The 22,697-nt window shown below is 39.2% G+C and overlaps 3 protein-coding genes across 3 annotated transcripts; 1 reads left to right on the top strand and 2 right to left on the bottom strand.

Annotated features, from left to right (window-relative positions):
* Positions 1 to 5,106: 5,106 nt before the first annotated feature.
* On the bottom strand, positions 5,107 to 6,170 carry LOC140942014 (melatonin receptor type 1A-like). Its single transcript, XM_073391007.1, has one exon. The coding sequence runs from the start codon at positions 6,097 to 6,099 to the stop codon at positions 5,107 to 5,109; it is 993 nt and encodes a 330-aa protein (XP_073247108.1). The 5' UTR covers positions 6,100 to 6,170.
* Positions 6,171 to 9,592: 3,422 nt separating this feature from the next.
* LOC140942013 (melatonin receptor type 1A-like) lies at positions 9,593 to 10,669 on the bottom strand. The gene has a single exon (XM_073391006.1). The coding sequence runs from the start codon at positions 10,625 to 10,627 to the stop codon at positions 9,593 to 9,595; it is 1,035 nt and encodes a 344-aa protein (XP_073247107.1). The 5' UTR covers positions 10,628 to 10,669.
* A 2,225-nt stretch (positions 10,670 to 12,894) lies between these two features.
* Positions 12,895 to 21,676, top strand: LOC140940404 (protein lin-7 homolog C-like). Its single transcript, XM_073389375.1, has 11 exons — positions 12,895 to 12,951; positions 14,275 to 14,316; positions 15,274 to 15,350; positions 16,078 to 16,149; positions 16,441 to 16,506; positions 17,929 to 18,023; positions 18,795 to 18,843; positions 18,973 to 19,027; positions 19,425 to 19,460; positions 19,836 to 19,890; positions 20,602 to 21,676. Coding segments are annotated over exons 1-11 (582 nt in total). The 5' UTR covers positions 12,895 to 12,917; the 3' UTR covers positions 20,603 to 21,676.
* The last annotated feature ends 1,021 nt before the right edge of the window (positions 21,677 to 22,697 follow it).

Below are 22,697 nucleotides of genomic sequence, written 5' to 3'. Positions count from 1 at the left end.
ATGCAAAGAGGGCAGGAAAAGATTCCCACCTGGCATAGGGGGCACATAGATAAAAATTTCACCCATTCCGTTTCTAGCCTGCGAACAGCAAACGTATTTCCGGTCGTCACTTGACGACCGGAAATGCGTTTGCTGCTCCCAGGGCCCAGTTGTTCGAAGGCCGATTAGCGATTAACTCGGGGTTAAATTTAACCTGGGTTTCTTTCTCTTGTGTTCAAAAGCATTTTCTCGGATAATTTTCCCTGTTATTTTTAGAGCTTCCAATGATCAACTTGTAGACAAAACGAATTAAAACTGAAATACTTTTTAAGCTTTCAAATAAATCTGAATTCAAATCTCGCACTAACCCTGGGTTATCTTAACCCTACTTATGAACAACTCGGCCCTGTCTATTCCGTTTCCTACTCCACAGGTTTCTGTCGGTGTTCCAGGCTTGTAGATATTAGGCTCTCTCCTCCGCAGAGGCCTCTTTGTGTTGTGGGGAGGCTGGGGAGAAAAAAAAGAGAGCGCGCGGCGCACGATGGGAAGGGGGAAGAGAGTTTCCCCCTTCCCATCGTCCCCCACGCGCTTTCTATTTTTTCGATAATTGACATTTTGATGGGGATACCCAGCGAGAGCCTCTGCGGAGGAGAGAGGATATTAGGGGGCTTAGGCAACGTAACGACCACGGCGACGGCTACGGCTACGAAAATGTCACTTAACAAGTGAATTCGCGCTGCATCAAACTTTGTCGCGCTTATTCCATCTAGTTCACAGTGAAAGCCAGATGAATGTCTCCAAACTGATGTGTTTGGTACCTGAAGCACTGATGAGCTCAAGCGACACCAGAATTGATGCACAAATTCAATTTTATCAAGATTATCTTGTGTCACCGAATGTCGTTGACATTGAGCTTGTTTGTTGGCGTCGCAAATGGTCAGAAGTAGCTGACAAATCGAATCTTCCAACCAGTGCTTCAGCCACCCTTAGAGAATGCGACCCTATTTTCTTTCCCATCCTAGCTTGCGTACTAGGCGGGATTCTGGTGCGTGGGAACTTTTTGGTGACGGGCGGAGGCACCGTCCGAAGTGAGCGGCAAAGCCGCGAGGGAAAATTTCAAATTGATTTGTACGCACTCTTCTGGCGGCTCCGCCGCCAAAACAGCACTCCCACGCTTATCCCGCCATCTACGCAGGCTATTCCCAACATAAATGTCCTTCTTTGCATTCTTTGGGTCTGACAGTGATGAACATCCATTATGGTATCGACATCGATGAGATCGTTAACATCTTTGCCACTCAGCATCCACGCCGCCTCCTACTAAGAGACATTTTGACTGATGAGCCAGATGAGCAGTGAGACTAAAATAGAGATATTTTTGTTATGTGGAACTTAATTCATCTATGCAGCATTTTTGAAGGCTTGTCACCTCCCCCCACGCTCACTGCTCATCCGAAAAAATGCCATCTTCAGTGAAACACGGCGTCGATTTCAATATGCCAATCTGGTAAGTACCCTGAGTGTGACAGAGTGTGATCCCCGCCCCCTTTGAAAAATCCTAGCTACGCCCCTAGTTCAATTCGTCAAATTTTTTCAAACTTTTTCTGGATTTGAATTCTAAAGGACTGTATCAAAGTTCAGGATAAGAAAAAGAAAGTTGTTGTCGTGTGTTCCCGTCCTCCACAAAACATGAAATTAGCCTGAGGCACTTCTACGTTGTAATCGTGCAACGAGGGCTAAGAAATGTACAAAAAAGCGTGATGCACGTGCAAGTTGTTTTTTTGCCAATCTAAACAAATTGCTTTTTTGCTGTTGTCGTTGAACGGAGCTCCTCTTCTCATCGCGCCCCTCAGCTGGCCTCTCCCTGAAATACAGCACCTCCTGATCAAGACTGAAATAGCCTGGTCATTTTAGAATGAGCCTGGAACAGGCTACCATATCGCCCCCCAAACTCACAACAAAATAAAAAAATGAAATCTTTGAAAAAAATATATGTGTACACTTGGGCAAATAAGCTTTTGATAAGTCAACATTCAGAATCCTCTTTGGAAACATAGTTGCTTAATTACTCCAACTGCAGTGCAAATCTCTTAGTCATATTGCACTCAGTTTTTCTTCAGAAAATGACAACCTATTACGAACCTAAATAAATAGCCCTTAACTTGTGCTAACTACCATTTATATAAGAACCTGTTTAGGCCGTGCAAGGTTTGAAAACTAAAGCTCCCGAGACGGACCTCTGCCAAGCAAGCCGGCCACCTCATTTCCATACGAGAAACCAGTTTATTGTCTGAACTGTGTCGCCGATGTGTTTATATATGTTGTAGTTAATTTTTTATCTCAGTTAATTTTTTTTTTCCATTGTTTTTGGGTATGGTAATGTATGCTAATGATTTTGAAACAAAGGAAAAACAAAAATTACCTGAAATAAAAATATTAACTGCAACATATATACTCTTATGCTCACCTTTTTTTTCTCGGCGCTTACAGAAAACTGAAAACCTCTGGCACCCAGGGAGCCGAAGATCTGGAAAAACCTGCTCATTTCTAGATCCCCTTTCGGTCCATCATATTGGCTACTTGAAAAGAGCTTTTCTACGCAGTATCAGCGCTGTCTAAAGCCTGGTTTTCGCCAGCGCATAAGCATTTAAGCATAAGCATAAGGACATACGCACGCGCAGAATGGCATATTTGACTCAATAGACCAATTCCAAGTTTCCCCGAGCCTCTTTTTCAAAACGAGTTTAGGTGCTCAGCCTTTGATATGGAAATCATTTTTCATTCTCATGCAAATAAAACTCATTTTCACAAGAAAGGTTGTGCACCTAGCCTCATTCTGAAAGTAAGGGTTTTTGGAACTCGCCAAGTGGCCTATCCTCGATACCAGCTCTCCTCAACCCGATGATAAACAAGATGGCGGACGAAGCGTCCGCCATATTGCTTCTGATTTGTTCACATGAGGTCTGGGTCAAAGTGACCTATGATTGGTCCACAGCCTTGTCCTTATACTTGTGCTTATATCGACCCAGTTTCCACTAGTCAAAGCTATGATAAGCATAAGCACAAGCACAAGAAGAACGAACTTGTCCGTTTTTCTTGTCCTTGTGCTTATGTTTATGTCGACCTAGTTTTCACTTGCTTACACATGTACTTGTGCTTATGCTTATGCGCTAGTGAAAACCAGGCTTAATGCTTTCAAGTTGTTACTATCGCTTGGCTGGCTGATCAGATCTAACCTTGTTCCCAGGGTTTTCTCCTATATACCCGTCGCCAGTTGAAACGAGAAGTAAACGTGGGCCGAGCTGATTTTTACAGAAAGTTCTGGGATAGTTACTGGAGACGTACCGGTCAGCTATTGGCCAACTTTTACCTGCCCCTAAAAACAGTCCCAGAAGGCTTTACGAAAGTGAACTCGGCCCAGTTCGCCTCTCGTTTCTAAAGTGGCAAATGCAAAGGTTAGGGAGAAAGAAACCCTAAAAACGCTGGTCACATGTCTTTCTGTCTCTCAAGAGAAGTAGAGAACCCTGGGAGCGAGGTTGGATCAGATTATCAGATCGGTTAGCATTAGGTTACTTAAACCAGATTGTCTCTTTCACTAAAATTACATAAAGAACAACTTACGTCCAACTTTACTGACTTTACTGTGTAATATGAAATAAGATAGATAAACAGAACTAGGAATTGCTTTAAGCCCGAGTCATTTGCTTCATAGCCTACATCCATATCCACTACACCATCGAGTTTATAGCTGCCAAATCCACTACATAATTTTTAAAATATGCATTATACCATTACAATATTTGAAAGCTAACCATTTTAATCACCGCAGATCAGTGTTTATAACTAAGCTCTCCGGTGTGTTCTCCCCATAACTGGCGCTCTGCATTTTTTTTCCCTCCGGCTCAGCTATCGTTACGTTTGGCCGAATAATGCGTTATGTAAACCTTATAAGGTGTCCAATCTGGATTCACCCGATATCATCTAACGCTAACCCATCAGATCTAGGCTCCTGTGATCTTAGTCCTTGCTTGGGGCATTAAGCAACGATGACGTTTACGGTAGTGAGAAAGTCTGAGAACGTAACTAAATATTTATCGTGTTTACTCCAACCTGCCACTTAAAAGAGCTGTGTCAGGAAATTCAGCCAAATTAGGAAATTACCGTACATGCCCGTTAAATTAAGAGAAACATAAAAATAACCGCATCAAACTTTAAAGGAAGGTTAAAATAACATAACAAAAACAACAGATGCCACGGATGGGCAAAACTGAAGAAGATTGAAACGGATTGAAATTAGGGTTTTTGAAAAGTGTTCAGCCTAACACTTTTCCAAAGTTGATCCCTGCTGCTTGCAACCTCAAAAATAATGCTCAGGAGACATATTTGTTTGTCTCGGATCTCTGATTTTGTCACTTACATATAATTTCTTTTCTTACTTTAAGTTCCATAGCGATTGAGGGCGAGTAATTGGCAAAGTTAAACAAAATGAACTGGACTGCCGTGACACAGCCCCTTTAATTTGCCAAAGCTGGCCAATTTTCAATGTTTAAGACACTCTGAAGTATATGGAAGAAAAGAAAACTCTGCCTCGGATTTTATTTCTCATATATTAACTGATAAACAATTTTAAATCTGTAATCTTAAATACCCGTTTATTGCTATAATTATAATTTAATATTATTATTATCATTATCATCATTATTATTATTATCTTTGCTATTAACACTAGTGGTTTATAGTTATCTTCTACTGTATAGAGGTCGAGAATGAAACGCGCCAAGTTGTTGTTGTTTCCATTCTTTTTGCCATTCTTATCTCTTAGGAGGTTCTCATTGTACTGTCGAATTTCCGATAAAGCTTCAAGGCAAAATGACGAACGGTTGGCTAATTCTTGTCTGGCCGTTGCTCCGTGCCGGGACCTCCGATTCATGCAAGGAATACTAAAAACTGAGCCAAACGTTTAACAAAATTTTCGGACACAAGGGCGACTGATGAATAGAAAGGTTCTCAAGGTCTTTTTTTCAGAGATTTTTTGTCGGGAGAAGTTGATGAGGAGGCGGGGCAAACCGACCAGGTTTTTCTGTCATATGATGAGAATTCCCGTACATCATGGGTGTGCGTACTATATTAAGGTACCATATTAGGAATGTTTCTGGCCGAGATCTCTGTACCTGATTCCCAGGCACGAAGTACAATTATTTCATTTGTTTTTTCAGATGAAATGGCCACCGAGCTAGACTTGCAGAGGCTTTTCTTCATCTTGTCGCGAACAGCTGGGGACATGACTCCGTAAATCCAGGGATTCAGTGCGCTGCTCAGGCTTATTAGATAAGGGACCAACAAGGCCACTCCCCGAGGAAAAGAAGCCCGAAACACAAGGCGCATCAGCACTATTGCGAAAAAGACAGGGATCCATAATGCCGCGAATGTGAACACGAGCACAAATAAGGCCCTAGTCAGGCGTATTTCTTGCGTTGACAACGAAACGATAACGTTGGCGTTATGTTGCTGGATCCTCTGGGAAACGCTAAGGTAGCAGAAAGTTGTAATGGAGAAACAAACAACCACGAAAACAAACACTATAAAGGTGGTGTATCCGAATTCTAAGTCAGGCTTGGCGAACTTCATGGCGCAAGAAGCCATCATTGGGTTGAAAGAAAAAGATGACCATTCAGCCGCAATAGGAATGATGACAACCACTGCCACGAACATCCACAAGGATGCGATGTATATCACGGAACGCTGGTGGGTGAAAGCGCACTTATACACCCTCGGTTTTAAAACGCAAAAGAATCTGTTAATAGCTGTCAGCGTCATAGTCGACATGGATGCGTAGGTCAGAAAATGCAAGAAAAAGCCGCTAATCTGACAGCCAAACTTACCAAACGGTAACTTTCCAACTGCAAGGGAGGAAAAGAACAACAGGCCAGGGATGCACGCGTTTAGTAGATCGGTTACAGCCAGAGCAGCGATAAACAGGACAGTCGAACTTTTAAGACGAGGTTTTTTGTATAGAGCGGCAAGAAGGAGTGAGTTGCCGAGGAAAGCAGCCAACACAAGAAAGGCGGAGGTCGAGGATTCGAAAATGACCAGACTAACGTTGCGTGAAGGAACAGACATCGTTTGTCCGTTGGACGAATACTGCCAGGGACTGACAAGACAGCAACTGAAAGCGTTTCAACTCGTTCGTTAATCTCACTAATCACTTTACTGCTTCACTGCGTAGATCTGCGATGAAAATTGTTTAGCGGTTTCAGCTCTTTATAGAGCTTGGTCATTGAATAAAGGATTGTAATGCATATTGCATTGAAAGCTCACCGAGAAAAGTGACCTAAAATGAAATTACTATTGTGAATAATGTATCACTTTGGACTCCAACTGTGTTTCAAGTGCTCGAATTTGAATGACTGAATTTTTTTTACTTTTAACAGTATGGTTTCCAATTCAATTTGAAAGCACTTTCCCAGACTTTCCCACGATCATTGACAAAAGAGCACCCACTTTTCCTTAAAACGTTTCCGATTAGTGGTTTTAAAGATTGATGTTTTGAAGAGGACTTAAAAAATTGTTTTGAAAAGTACAAAACCATGTACATAAAGCATTTTTTGACGTTGCTCTGTTAACAGCTCGACTTTAATTAATGACGGCAAAATTCAAGAACAATATTATGTATTGAAATAAAACTTTAGTGTCTTGTTAGCACAGCTTTTAGCACTCCCGACATGTTCCTAAGCTTCGTAGAACACCAGCCTACAAGCTTTTTCAACTAACCGCTATTCTCAGCGACGAAAATTTTTTAAGGTTAGGGTCTTCTCATGCAATACTTGTTAGACTGCAGAGGAAATTAAAATCCAAGTCTAAATTCTTACAACTTAGATTTTTTTGTGGTAACTGCTCTAGATCTTTTTGTTTGAATTGTCAGTAAGAAGTTATTTTTTAACAAGAATAAACCGACTTGAAATTACGCACTTTAACAGATGCTATTTTTGTCAATTCTATCTTACTCTCGATCTGCGCTTTTTTAAATCGTAAATTCAAATGCAAACTCTGGGCACCTTTGCTGGTTTCATATAGCGTCATCAAGATTCAAAACTAAATAATTATCGATCCTCTTGAGTTTTTACTTTCTTGGAGTATTAGGATTAGCTAAGAACTAATTTTTTAACAATTTTTGGCTTCGAAAGGGCTCTTCGTTTTGTGATTTTTTTAATTTTTAAGCTTTTACCCAGTAAAGGGACATTTCAGTTACATGGCGGCTGACTTATAAAAAGGACGTATTTTGGGGAATTTTGCTATCTGAACGGTCATTGTCTTAGAAAACCTATTGCTCTAATGTTACTTAGTCCTTGAGAAATGAATTCACGCTTTCGTAGCAAAGTTAGAGACAGATGTTTCTCCAGTTTGGTTCCGGCAGCCGCCATGCATATTTTTGCATATTGGTGTCCATCTGCATGGGCATAAAGCTCGTCTCCAGGGTTTTCCCCCCCATTTTCTTAGGAAAAAACCCTGGGGACGAGGCTGGATGGGCACCAACTGGAAAACGATGGTCACAGCCTTTATCTCTCACACGAGAAGAAGGGAACCCCAGCTGGAACGCCGGGTTGGATCAGATCATCAGATCCAGGCTCTTGTTAGATATGACGCACCACGCAGCATACGAAGCACGCCACGAGCCACTGCGCCTAGTATTTTTTGTTCTGTTTTCTCTATATCTTTGATTGTAACCGCCAATTTTGGCAGTTTCCTGATGATTGCTTCGCAAGACGCATGAAACTCTGAGTAGCACTACTTGTATTCTGCTTATAGTCGATGACTGAGGACATCACTAGGTCTAGTACTTCGTTATATTTTGTTTTACACTATACGCACCAGCATTTTGGTACTTGGAACTAAAGCAACGAAGACGGCGACGGTAGTGAGAACTTAAACTAATATAGTGAATTTCCGTTCCCTGAAAGTTAACCGCGTATACTTCAACCCACTTAATTTGTCAAAGCAGGCGAATTTTCAGAGAGTTGAATTCTTAAGGACATATTGAAGTACCCGTGTGGCGAAAATGAAACGCCTACATGGATTTTAATTTATCTATAATATATTGTACATGCGTTTTTATTTCACATAGAGCGGTTTTCACTTGACTGTCGAAAGGGATTGGTTTTTGTTTTGGTTTTGGTTTTACTACGCCCTTTGGTTGGCTAGTGTATTTACTTTGGTTTTGGTTTTACGACAGTCAAGTGAAAACCGCTCTATTATTATATTCACAGCTTTGACCAAACTTGGTTATTCCTGATTGAGGCCACTTTAAAGCAATCTTAAACCTCAAATACAGTTATATTGCTATCAATATTATTATTAGATTATTATTATTAGTTTTTAAGCGAAATTAATTGTAAATAGGATTTTTTAGTTAGCTTTGCTATCAATAAAAGAATATTTTTTATTAAAAAAAAAATAATAATATTAATAATAATAATAATAATAATTATTATTATTATTGTTATTATGTTCTCATCACGTTTTCCCAATTTCCATCCACTGTAGCCGGGTCCGAGCAGTGGACCTGGAGTGTTTTTTTTTTTTTTTTTTTTTTTTTTTTTGGAGTGGAGTGTTATAGGGGAAGAAGTTAGCTCAGCGACAGTACTTTCCTTAGTATGTGGGCTGTTCCAAGTATTGTGATTTTCTAGATATCATTGGTGCTAATGTTACCCGGGATTCTACTAGTGACCTTGTTTAGTCCCTTCTTAATTAGTTCTAGGGCTCAACCGACCACTGGTATTGTTTCCGTTTTCATATCCAACATCCTATTGACTTCAATTTCTAAATCCTTGTACTTGGACAACAGTCTCCATGAATTTTGCTGAGGCGTTACCTCCAGAAGGAATTGCTATGTCAATGAGCATGCACCTTCCTTCTCTCTTGTCCTCGGACCACAATGTCAGGTCTGTTGGCTGTTATCTCCCTGGCCCCCACAGGTATTTCGCTCGAGGAGACGTCCTCATGAGTAGCTCCAGCATATATATTTTGAAATACTTACAGTTGAAATATGCAGTCAGTAAACTGCAAAAAAATCTCGAAAACGAGGAACCGCATGGGATCGTTGGCAATGATGACTTCTTAATTGTTCACGCCCGCAAGTAAGAAATGGTTAGTATGACGTAAAACAGAAAATGTCCGAAGGGACCGCTTAGGTTGATTTTGTGACACTTCTTGTACAGTCATACCACGATACTCTTCTGCGTTACGTGTCGTTTTGAGGTGACATTGAATGGAGCAGCTATTTATCATTCACAAAACTAAAACCTTTTCTTGTAGTTTTTTTTTAAATCCTCGAAACTGAAATGTTTTGGTCAAAGCTGCGTAAATCGACCTGAATCAGTGCATGAAATCTTGCGTTTCCTGTTTTTATCTCACTTATTGTATGGAATATGATTCATGCAACGCGTGCTTATTAGAACTAAGCCAAACATCAAAAAATTTCGGACGCAAGGGTAATGAATGGAAAAAAAACTGTTCTAAGGTCATTTCTCGGAGATTTTTGTCGGAGGAAGTTGAGAAGGCGGGGCAGATCGACCAGGTGTTTCCCTAGTATAGGATGGGAACCCCTGGTAGTTCATCACACGTGATCATTAGTATTAGGGGAACCATTGAATGAAGTCAGCTTCTGATGAAAAGTGTTTCTGGCAGAGTTCTCTGTACGCGATCCCAGGCACCGGCGAACTAAAATTGTTTCCTTTGTTGGTTCAAACAAAACGGTAACCGAGCTGGACTTGCAGAGGCTTTTCTTCATCTTGTCGCGAACAGCTGGGGACATGACTCCGTAAATCCAGGGATTAAGCGCGCTGCTCAAGCTTATTAGGTAGGGTATTAACAAGGCCACTCCCCGAGGAACTGAGGCTCGGAACACAAGGCGCATCAGTACTATTGCGAAGAAGGCTGGGATCCATAATGCCGCGAATGTGAACACGAGCACAAATAAGGCCCTAGTTAGGCGGATTTCTTGCGCTGATAGCGAAACGATAATGTTGGCGTTATGTTGGTGGATGCTTCGGGAAACGCTAACGTAGCAGAAAGTTGTGATGGAGAAACAAACAACCACGAAAACAAACACAATGAAGGTCGTGTACCCGAGTTCTACCTCAGACTTGGCGAACTTCATGGCACAAGAAGCCATCATTGGGTTGAAAGAAAAAGATGACCATTCAGCCGCAATAGGAATGATGACAACCACTGCCACGAACATCCACAAGGATGCGAGGTATTTCAACGAACGCTGGTTGGTGAAAGCGCACTTATACACCCTCGGTTTTAAAACGCAAAAGAATCTGTTAATAGCTGTCAGCGTCATAGTCGACATGGATGCGTAGGTCAGAAAATGCAAGAAAAAGCCGCTAATCTGACAGCCAAACTTACCAAACGGTAACTTTCCAAATGCGAGGGAGGAAAAGAACAACAGGCCAGGGATGCACGCGTTTAGTAGATCGGTTACAGCCAGAGCAGCGATAAACAGGACAGTCGAACTTTTAAGACGAGGTTTTTTGTATAGGGCGGCAAGAAGGAGTGAGTTGCCGAGGAAAGCAGACAATACAAGAAAGGCGGAGGTCGAGGATTCGAAAATGACCAGACTAACGTTGCGTGAAGGAACAGACATCGTTTGTCTGTCGGACGAATACTGAAAATTAAGGACTCTGGGACACCTCGGCCTGCCAGAGAACAGCAACTGAACCTGATCGTTTCAACTCTTACTAGTCGAGTCAGAACTTTTGTCGGCTTACTTTCTGCTTCACAGCGTGGATCTTTACTGAAAACTGAGTATTTAGCCGTTTCAGCACTTTAGACCTTAGCCAGTCTCTTAAATAAAAGACTGAAATGCATTTGCGTTGAAAGCTTACTGAGAAAATTGATCGGAAATGATCATGAATAAATAATGAAACGCTTATGTCTAGGATTAAATTGCGTTTTGAGTTCTCGAGATTTAAATATATGCCTTTTTTTCCTTTTTACTTACTTTTTACAATTCAATTTGAAAAACCTTTCCCAGACCCTCCCACGATGATTGCCAAAAAAGCCTTTTACCGTGAAATTGAACTTTTCCGACTGACTAGTGGTTTCAAGATTAATGTTTTGAAGAGCACATTAAAAAGTACACTAAACATTAAACCTTATTTCATAATGCATTAATTGTTTTAATGACACAACACCTTGACGGCTTTAATGGTGGCAAAATTCAAGATCAAACACTGTTATACTGAAATAGAACTTCACGTCTTGTTTATACTTTCGACATGTTCCTGCCTGAACCCCTTTACAAGCTCTTTCATGCACTCTTCTTAAAGCAGCTGTTAAAGAGGAAAATTTTAGTTTTATGAGGTCCCCTCAACACCTGCCAGCAGATTTCAGGGAAGTTATAAATATAATCTATTATGTACGTTCTTTAAGATTCCTTTTTCAGTTACTTGATCTCTATGTTGTTTGAATACACTCTTTTTTTCTATAGAATATATTTTATAAGAATATATCATGCTGAAATTTGCGAAATTTTAAGAATATTCTAAGAACATATCCGAGGCTGAGAGTTTGAAAAGGACTCAGTTTAGTATATACTGAAAATCCTCAAATACAGTACGATTATATGCTTTTACTTTTAACCGTATTAAATTATTCCTTTTCCTAAAAAAAGGGCAAGACAGATCTAGACACAAAACACCGGCAATTGAAACAATACATGGAAATGGAAATGCCATAAGCTACAACCCAATTCAAGAATATTTTCAGCCTAAAATCGACAGAAAAATAAGAATATTCAGCTGCCTGGGCCGGAAAAACAACATTCTCATACCAGTAAAAAATGCAGTTCATTTCTTACCAAAAATAATAGACTTGAAAGTAATGATGCATTTTATTAGCGTAGTTACTAACAGAAGGAATCCTGACCCAAATGACCTAAAATAAGCCATGCACAGCGATATCTAGATGATCTAAAATGACTTAAAATGAACTTCGAATATATCTAGTAAAAAAAAAATTAGATAGATGTAACAAATCAAATGATTTTATCAAAAAACCCTAGGCGAAATGGCGGAAATCATTTCTCAGACCTCGCATGCTGTTTTGAAACAGTTGACGTGCTGTAAACACTTTTTACTGTTGATTGTAATTGTAATAATGTTCCTAAAAAGAGCAAGACCTTAATTTCTTGTGGTAAAGAGCATGCAGAATTAGCAAGTCACGTGGTCAGATCAGTTCGGCCAAGCATAGTAGCTTTTCAAATTGGAGCCTCTGGCATGTCTGGAGCTGATGGCGCAAAATAATAGACTGTGCCTGGCAACGCATTGAATTTCGTGATTGGTGCAGAAAAAATTTGAATAGCCTACGAGCAAGCTCTCCATTTGGATGAGTCGCGAAAAGTCAGGGCGAGACCAGCAAGCGAAAGGAGACGCTGGACCTCTAGCTCGCGCGCACATTCCCTCGTGGCAACTTCCAAATTATTATATTATTTTTCTATCAAGGTGACGTACAAACCCGCCTCCACTTTTCCCATGGGAATTTCTGACAAATGGAGTAACGGCACAACTTAAACTTTTAGCGAAGATTTTTAAAACGAAATCAATGTCAGAAGATCCTTCCATATTCGCCTGAACGTGCGACGAAGCTGTTAGTATAGAACGTCTGCGTGGGAGGCTTATACGAGTACACACGTGGGAACTTGGAAAGTCCTTTATTTTATAAGTGATTTGGTAAACTTTGCCTGAGATTCAACCAGGTCTTAAGTTAAAAGCTCGAAGGATAAGGTAAGCAATCTTCTCAAGACTACTAAATTTTCAAAAATTCTCACAGTCGCCATCCTTTTTACCGCTTCAGTCGGGTTGGGCAGAGACCTGGGTACAGGGCATGGTAAATTTGATCACGTGATTGCACGAGAGGACGCTTGGAATTCCAAGATGGCTGGTCACGAACCGCTTACTTTAGCGCGAGGTAAATATACTTTTATTGGGTAATTTGATTTCTTGCAGGGTTGAATAATTGCAGCATCGAGGGTGTAAGCTGTAACATTTTTATTGAAATCGAGGAAGAATGGAAAGAACAAGCGGATAGTTTGCATCGTGCTGACAGTTGATTTCCCCTGAACACTCTGATTCTCTGTATTGTTGTCATTTTTAATTTGTGATCGATCTTTCATGTTATTTTTGCTTCTGATTTCGTAACACGGTGCCAGTTGCAACGTTGAGGCATTACTGTACCTTAAGATGAGCTATTTTCTTGCTGATTTTTGGAATTATGCAGGTCGAATATTTTACCATGAATACAATATATACTTTAATACATAATACTTTAATTTACTGTACAGTTGGTTTGCTTCCGATCAGTTTATTGATTTTGCATATTGTTAACTTTCTTGTAAAATTTGTTGAATTTGAATAAGCGAATTAACAGACGGTCTTGCATATGCACATTGGTTTTCGCTTCGGTCTTATTGTTTTGGTTCAGCTCAATCACTGTCATGAAAATGAAGCAAATTCTGTCCACTTGACTTGTCCGCGCCTACTCACAAATTCCTTGTAAATGATGCTAAACTAGTAATAATATTCAGCCCCTCTTGTCCCCCAACAATTAATTGTTATAAAAACATATTTGGGAGATTAAGATACCACGATGGCAAAAACACCTCTTAAAAAGTTCTTTCATGTTCTTTGAAACTTTAGCAAACTTCCTAACTCTCTCACCTGGTTAAATGCAAATGTACTCTCCTGAACTCCTGGAGCTGAATTTGTGTAAAAAAATCCAAGTTTAAAAAGAGAAAGAAACATGTCATTGTTTGTTTACGCTGTCGGTGAAGCATGAGAGTAGGTAATTCATGTTGTCATTGTGCAGTGACAGCAAAGAAATGTAACAAGAAGTGTGCTGCATGTGGATTTTAAGTTGCTGTTTTGTTATAAATTGAAGCCTATTACTTTTGCCATGACATCTTAAACTCCCTATCGCCCAAGTCTATATAAAGCATTTTGAGTGAACTTGAAAGTTAGGATTGTAAACTTTGCTTTAACCAGAGCAACTCTTTCATACAATTTAACTTAGCTCAAGTAAGCAACATATATTATACCAAGAAACTTCTGCAAGTGTGGTGTGGTCCTGAGTGGAGCTATCTAGTGCTTACAAGAGTACATACTTTTACACTCACCAGGTTTACGTTGGGCAAGTACACAGGGCTTTTGGATCAGATCTTGTTCTTGTCTCTAAGAAGCAGCATAACTTGAGTTAACAATTTAACAGTAATTAGCCTTTGTTATTCTTTTCTAGATATCAACCGTGCTATTGAGCTGATAGACAAGCTTAAAGGCAGTAAGTTGATTGTAAAGTTGGTGTATCTGTTTGGGAAAATGTCAGTGATCTAGATTTTCTTTTCAATTCTCTGTTCCTTTGATATCTGTCGGAACCTTTCTACCACTTCCATGCATAGTTTTTTTCCTGAGCAGCACTAGCCTCGTTCAAGGAACTTAACTCTACTTTGTCTCTGTTCACCCAGGGCCCAGTTGTTCCAACGCCAGTTAGCGGTAACCCAGGATTAATTCGAGCACTCTCTTGGATAATTTTCTCTATTCTCTTTAGAGTGTCCACTCATCAAAATGTAGGCAAAGAGAATTAAAGTGAATTTGCTTTTCAAGCTCTCATATCTGAGTTCAAATTTTTTTTTTTTTTGGGGGGGGGGGGTAACCCTGCAATGGACTAGCATCCTCTCCAGGGGGAGAAGCAATAATTATTTTCCTAAGCATGCTTTGTGCTAAGGAAACTGGGATAAGCCAGGGTCTTCATCAAGCATTGGAGGTGGGAGAATTCCCTGTTTGCTAAGCTAAATTCTTTAGCTAACGTTCGGTATTACCTAACCCAACCTAGCGGAGAGGGAGGAGAGTCGTTGACTACTTTTTATTCAGATGTGGAGCCTTTTTCAAAATACATGTATTCTCCTGTAATGTTACACCTTTCTCCTACTACTAGAATTCTTAACGAAACCCCTGATAAGCTCCGGCCCTTTGGGCCGTTGTGTGCCTTCACCTTTTTTACACTACATATTATTTCACTCATGCAGACTATTGGCAATAATAGGTTAGTTGATTCACCAGGATCCTTTTAAAATTCCGACCTCTTTACAGTCATATTTGGCGACAGTAATCTTAGATTTACATGTAGCTGATAGAAGCTGAGAAATCTCTTTCTAGCTTAATTCAAGCTATAAAATTTATCTTTGCAACAGATATTTGATTTTATAAAATCATGTTATTTATTTTCTTGTTGTTTCAGGTGGGGAGATCCCTCCTAAAAAACTCCAGGCCTTACAGAAAGTGTTGCAGAGTGAATTCTGTAATGCTATTCGAGAGGTATGCAACAGTAAAATGTACTGATCTATCAGAAAAACTGAGTTAGGCGTGATCGTGTCCTTATCAAGCCTTACAATGGCTCTAGAGTTTTAGCATTGAAATGACCAGAAGGAAAAGTGGGCTTCCTGTTGAAGATAACTGGGGCTTAATAGCTCTCTCTCTCTCTCTTCCAAAGTCAACACAGAGACTTGTATAATTATTGTCATTGTGTTCACAGTGTGTGAGTGAGATCCTAGTTTGGGACCTTTTGGATGAAAGCTGAAATATTAATGGAGAAGTACTGTTCATTGTGTGGTACAAGATGGTTCTAACTGTTGAGCCTTACTGGAGTACTCTAGCGTATTTGTATCATAGAGCGGTTTTCACTTGACTGTCGAAAGTAATTGGTTTTGGTTTTGGTTTTGGTTTTACTACGCCCTTTGGTTGGTTTTGGTTTTACGACAGTCAAGTGAAAACCGCTCTATATGCCACGAGTCAAAATTAAATTCAGGCAAAAATTTTTTAACCGCGGCTGATTCCCTATTTCCTTTGTCCCCTAACCCAATTATTCATGAATTACGTCACTAGAATTTTGACCTGTAACATTTATAATATTTAGCAGTAATTTAATAGTATTATGTTTCCATCACAACGTCTTATAAAACATCATTGTAGTACATATGGTATTCTTGTAAGTTAAAGGGTGACATTGCGGCTGTTTCAACTCTATTTTTTCAATTTTTGTCAGGTTTATGAGCATGTCTATGAGACTGTTGACATCCAAGGAAATCCTGAAGTGCGTGCCCAAGCTACAGCAAAGGTTGGATTACTTGTTCACATTATACAGTGGAACCTCCACTAACAGCTACCTCTCTACAACAGCCACCTCTCTACATCGACCATTTTTTTTGGCAGACAGTCCATACATAAATTCTTGTTTCAACCTCTCTACAGCGGCCACCCCTTCACAATGGCCACTTTCTTCTGCCCCCAAGGTGGCCATTGTAGAGAGGTTCAACTGTAGTCCCTAAGTTTGGTTGGGAGAGTTAAGTCATGATCACTCCGGCTCTGTAACTTAACATTTCCATGATTTTCATGTTTTCTTTTCCAGGCCACTATTGCTGCTTTTGCCGCAAGTGAAGGTCATGCTCACCCTCGTGTTGTTGAACTTCCCAAAGTAAGTATCTGGGCATCCTTGGAGACCCAGGGGCAGATAGTGTGGGCGAGGGAAAGTCTAAACGGGCGGAAGAAAAGTAAAGAACGGCGAGAAGAGTCCCTGGGGACAATGTCTTACCAGACCAGTTCCAAACGGTCACCACTGTTCTGACTTCTGATTGGTGCCAGAAGACACAAAAGTTTTCTGGCACCAATCAGAAGTCAGAACGGCCGCGACCGTTTGGAACTGGTCTGGTAAGACATTGTCCCCAGGGGCTCTTCACGCCATTCTTTACTTTTCTTTGTGCCATATTTTTCCACCCGTTTAGACTTTGCCTCGCCCCCACTATCTGCCCCTAGGTCTCCGAGGATGGTATCTGGGTGGTTTCTCGGTGTTTTGATGGTGTGATGACCAAAATAATGGTGTACTGTAATAGAAAAGACTGAAAAAAAACGTACCACATCACAATACAGTAGGTAACCAGTGATTATTGTCTTGACCAAAACACCTAAAAACATCCCTTTTCTAGAAATTTAGAACAGTCAAACCTCGATAGAAAGAAACCCTCCTTCTATCAAACAGTCACTTCTCATATTATTAAAAACGCCATACAGGGGTTGAGTTTGTTGTTGGTTCTCCCCTTTGCTCTCAGAGGTTTTTGTTGGAGTACTCTGCTTTTACCCTTTGCTCAGAAACCAAAACTTCCAAAGTCCAATTCAATCTCAAATGCACAGACATGTTTAAATGAATTCCTAAGAACTCCTAAGTTCTTTGTTGGTAAACAAATTACAAAAAAAATGTAAATTTGGAATCTATTGAGCATTCACCTCCATTGAAGCGGGTACAGTCAACCGGTAGACTTTCCAATTGGCTTTTGCTATAGTTGTATTTCACCTCTATTGAAATGGTATTACGTAGATGGATAGCAGTGTGATCTTTTGACACGACATTAAACAAAGCATGTTTGCTTCCTTCAAAAAGCTCATAAAACGTACATGTAGTCACTGAACAAATGCTGTGTTGGGATGATATGCCAAGTATGTGGGATTAACCCAGTTTGCAACCCAAGGGCCCAAATTTAAGAAGTCAATGCCAGACCAAAGTGACTGGCGAGGAAGAATCCATGTTGTCGGTGCTACATGTAGCACCTAACCAAACTAACTAAATACTGGAATGGGCAATGACTGATGAGTCAGTCTACTTGTTCAAACAAACTTTGATGCTGCATAATGCACCCTTATCATCTGACCCATGCATTTTTTGAGTAATTTCTACTTTGACTTTTATCATGAAAAAATGATAAATTGTAAGTGGTCAAACTCTACTATATGGCCACCTAGCTTCATGTACATGTATTTTCTGAGGGTGACTGCTTAATAGAGGTTTGACTGTAAGTATTTCCTTTGCTAATAACATTATTTAATACAATCAAATTTCTTTTAGACAGAGGAGGGTCTTGGTTTTAATGTAATGGGAGGCAGGGAGCAGAACTCTCCTATTTACATCTCTCGTATTATCCCTGGTGGAGTTGCAGATAGGTATGTAGCAACTCAGGGCTCAAAAAATGCGAAATCTGGTTGTCTGGGACAAGAAGATTTGTTTTGGTGCGCTGATTGGTTGAGAGCTATGTTGGATAAGAGTACAGACCATGGAAAAGATGTGATGGTGGCGCAATTTGTTTTTCTCTTTCTTCTGCGCGAGATTTTTGCAGTGAAACCACTGATTTTTGCAGTGAAGCCTGCAGTTTGTGGTTTCAGTTGGGTTTTGAACATTTTGACTTCATTTCTATGGCCGATAAGAGTACAGACATTGGAAAATAAATTATTGACGTCAATTTAAAAATTTCCTGCCAGGCAAGAACTTTACATGCTTGCCCAATTGTTAATTGCCCAGACAATTCATTTTTTAGGTAGTTCGTCAAAAGCAAAAATTAATATGAGGCTTATAGTCCAAAGGACAATTAAGCTGTCGCATGCAGGTATTTTTCAAAACCTGCAGCAGACTCAGGTTTATATCGTGCAAGAAAACAGGATGAATGACATACAATGTAAGTATCAATGGAAGAAGTTGATTTCATGTAGGTGAATAACTACAAGAATATTTAAAGTTTTTTACATCATTAGAACAGCGACCATAGGCAAAAGCAAGTTGCCCCAACTGAAATCTGAATTTTTGCATTTCACTCTTCTTTGCCAGTGGAAAATTACCCCCCGAAAAATCAAACCTCCCTCGTCCAACCGTTCACTTTTTTTCTTTGTTCGCTTGCAGTGGCAGCAGGTATTAATCTTTTATGCCTCTCTTTGCATTAGGAATGGTGGATTAAAACGTGGGGACCAGTTGCTCTCTGTCAATGGAGTGGTAAGTACTTTGACCACCAAAGATGATAAACAATATGTAAAAACTTTGGAATGAACTTGTGTGTAGCCTTACAACCTAATTCTTCTTTCACTAAAACACAACATATACTATCTTTGTTTTGTATTTTAGAGTGTTGAGGGAGAAAATCATGAGAAAGCTGTTGATCTGTTGAAAGCTGCTGAAGGTGTGGAAACTATGAGTTTTTAAATAATCACAGTTTGTTGATGTAAAAAAAACTATTTTCTGATGTATGATCTGTGATTTGTTTATTTGTTAGTGGTGTTACATGTACCTTTACATGTCATGATCTATTAAATAAGCTTGATAATAAATACAAGGAGGGGGAGGGAGGGGGAATACATATGTTCCTAGTCTGACTTTCAATTATGATTGTTTTGGATTTTGAGAAGTAGACCATGTTCCTGTCAGTATTTAACCCATCTTTATGTCGTTTGTCACCTTTTCCTGTAGTTTTATGTCGCTGTTTCAAGGCCATGTCGCTTGTAGCAATTTTACCCTAACAGGGCCTCATAATAAGATGATTTATGGTCATTTATTTAATTATTTTTTAAATTCTTTAGGGAGTGTTCGTTTGGTTGTCAAATTTACTCCAAAGTGTAAGTATATAATAATAAAACTGCAATTTTTTAATTCTGCTAAATTACTCTTAAGTTCTGTGCCTTCTTTTCTTCCTTATTTCCGAATTTCATGTAATTTTCTCAATTTATTTTTATTTTTCACATGTTGGACTTTCCAATGATTAACTCTGCTACAGTAACTCGCCAGCTTCTGTGTTGTGTTGTTGACAAGTAATTAATTACTGGTAAATAAGAAAAAGCAATGCCTCCACATTCATAAAGTAGCTACTGCTGCAGTTATTTTTGTTTGGCTCCCAGTTACGAGGTCATTCTTTATACATAATAGCTAGGAGAAATAAAGGCATGCTGAAAGGAACTTAAGTTACAAAAGTGGCTATTCTGTATTGTCCACAGTGCTAGAAGAAATGGAGGCTAGGTTTGACAGACAACGGGGATCTCGAAGGCGCTGGTATGTGAAAAAAGTTAATAATACTAATACACAGATAGTTGCACTGGAATTTAAATTTTCCATCTGTTTTTACATAGTCTTAATAGCCCACTCATACCTCAGCCACCCAGGACTGCACAGGTGGAATCCCTGTGTCACTTGCCCCATAGGCATCCAGTAAATCATGGCATTTTGGGGGGTCACTTGCAGAAATTTTGCATTGACTCCCAGGGGGGTGGAGGTACTGCCATATATGGGATATATAGGTATGTGCTGCTGTGAAGGGTATGTTTTTCAAGCAACTTATCCTGGGATAGGGTGTAGAAATCACAGAGTTTGGGTCCAGAATAGGGTATCATTTTCCAGCAAACAGATCAGTTGGTTGAAGAAAGTACATGTAGTCTAGAAAAGGGAAACTAGGAATTTATTTCTCAGTTTGATATCAAGGTCCAATGCGTCTGCCTCAGAAATTTCTGGAAAATAGCAACTCTAGAATAGCCACATTTTTGTGTAGAGATTTTGGGAGTTTAGTATACACTACAAAGTTTAGGGTAACAAAATTCAGCCCATCAGTGAACTAGGTCTGGTATAGGGATAGGGTTTTTGGGTCCCAGTGGCACATCCCCATTCAAACATTCCTAAAGTACCACCCTCGGGGTTTGAATATAAGAAGTAATGTTTATTAAAAATTTAAATTAATTAGCTTGACATTGTTTGTTTTTCTTCTTTCAGATGTAATTGCATTACATCCCTCAAAGCAACAAGGAGTCCCTTAAAGCTATTAGCCAGTAGTAAATAACATTCTTCAATATTTTGTACTATGCAGCCATTTTCTCAGTCAGTCAAAGAGAAAACTGAATGCTCTTCTCTTTTTTAATCTTAAAGCACTGTTAGAGCCAAATTTAGAAAACACACATAATCTGTAGTAAGAAGATTCCATTCTCACATTAAACCAGAACTTACTTTGTCTCTTATGAGACAAAAGGTATTCTGAAATATCAAACCAGGTTACCCCGCTTTATGGACACCTGCTTAAAATGGACACCTCATTATTCCAGACAGTTCACTTAAGGGAAAGAAAACCCTTACATTTTCTTTAATTCAACCTCCTTAATACGAACACTCCGTAAATATGGACACTTTTCATGGTCCCATCAGTGTATATGTTAATGGGGTTTTACTGTACTTGTTTAATCAATCTGAGAATGGATTTTATGCATAAAATATTTCTTTCTAAAGGCAAGTCTTTTTGATGAGGAGTCAACCAACCTTGCTAAAAATTAATATGACCTTTTTATCTATCTGGAAATGTCTTCAGTGTCATCACAAGGATGTCTCCTTGAGGTCGCTGCAATATTAAAAGGCTACTGTCTTCATGTAATGTCACTCAACCTTTGTATCTCTTTGGTTAATGTCATCATCTTGGTATAAGAAGCTAACCACTGTTAAGTCACCCTGACTAGAATAAACACTCTTGGGACTAGAACAAACTGCTTTATTCTCCTTTGCCAGAGTAAGAGTAGAGTCAGTAGTTAGTAGAGTCAGAGTAAAATAAAATTATTTAAAAGTAGAAAAGACCAACTCCTGGTGTCAGTCTTGTAGTAGTTTCCCTTGAGAGTGTGTTGATTGTAATCAAGGGTCATCATGAATCATCATTTTTAATACTGTTATGATCTTTATGGCAATTATTGTATTAAGTGATGATTATTTGTATTGGTGGATGGGGTTACTTTTAACGTACCTTAACTTTGTATTCTTAGGCCATATGTGTGCATAATAAACATTCAGGAAACATTGTTTGTTTTAATGGGATCTTAGTTTTCTTTGTGTTTATTTCATCAAATTAAAATAAAATTTCTTGTAACTTTATTCTCAGACTGTTTACTTTACGAACAGTTATTGAGTATCAGGGTTTGAAGAACTATAACAAAGTAATGTGGGGGATAGAGAAGGGAATGGTTTCATAATGTACCAACCTTGACTGGCACTAAAAGAGAGTCCCCGAAAGGGTTCTTCAATCCCCTCCCCCTCCACAAAATCCACATACTGTAGGGGTTTGATTTTGGATTCCATACCCCAACTACTGTATGTGATCCTGGACTCTGGATCCTATAGACTCAGGAATCCATCCCATCAGGTTTTGGTATTAGCCTTGTTGCTGATTTATCTCTGCCCATTTTCTTTAATAAGTTATTCCTCTATACTGGTATTCAAGAAAGGAAAATATACCTATTAGCTAAAGTATATACTTGCATGTCCTAAGTATGCTAGTATGGCAAAAGACTGTGCTTTGTTGCACAGTCCATAACAATCCTGGCACGTTGATAGAATGTTGTGTTTGATCAAATGCAAACCTCTGGATAGAAATCTGATCAATCCAAAATTAATTATTCTTGGGTTCGTAACTGTAAATTAAAAATAAATTAGAGTGTGGAAAGATCCCATTGCAAACAGAGTGGAGAAATTCCAACCTTTATTTTGTATATCTTGAGGTTCTTTTTTTCAACCAGGCAACTGTAAATTATTAGGATTATTATACCGTCCTGATTTTTTTCATATTATTCATTATTCATATGGACAGTAGAGATGACTGAGAACTTCTTTTATTCCCTTTATGATCTGTAACTTCTTAAGTTATTTAATACAAAATATTAATTTTATTTTATTTTCTATGAAGAGCGAACCAAGCTCTCACCTTTTGAGCAATTCTACTGTCTACAAATTAATGGTACTTTTATAACGTAATATTTTAATCTAAAGTTACTAAGTAAATTATCACTTTAAGTCCTTTACATGCATTTGTAAATTTTTTCCCTTGTTCTTTTGTG

This window comes from Porites lutea, chromosome 6 (genome assembly GCF_958299795.1).
Source record: "Porites lutea chromosome 6, jaPorLute2.1, whole genome shotgun sequence".
NCBI lineage: Eukaryota > Metazoa > Cnidaria > Anthozoa > Scleractinia > Poritidae > Porites > Porites lutea.
This window is presented reverse-complemented; position numbering and strand designations above follow the sequence as displayed.

Bases quoted from the DNA above. Each gene is read 5' to 3' on its own strand.
- LOC140942014 (XM_073391007.1), bottom strand. From the start codon at position 6,099: ATGTCTGTTCCTTCACGCAACGTTAGTCTGGTCATTTTCGAATCCTCG.
- LOC140942013 (XM_073391006.1), bottom strand. From the start codon at position 10,627: ATGTCTGTTCCTTCACGCAACGTTAGTCTGGTCATTTTCGAATCCTCG.
- LOC140940404 (XM_073389375.1), top strand. From the start codon at position 12,918: ATGGCTGGTCACGAACCGCTTACTTTAGCGCGAG. The intron at 15,351-16,077 runs GTATGCAACAGT...AATTTTTGTCAG, and splicing joins TCTGTAATGCTATTCGAGAG to GTTTATGAGCATGTCTATGA. The intron at 19,461-19,835 runs GTAAGTATATAA...TATTGTCCACAG, and splicing joins TGTCAAATTTACTCCAAAGT to TGCTAGAAGAAATGGAGGCT.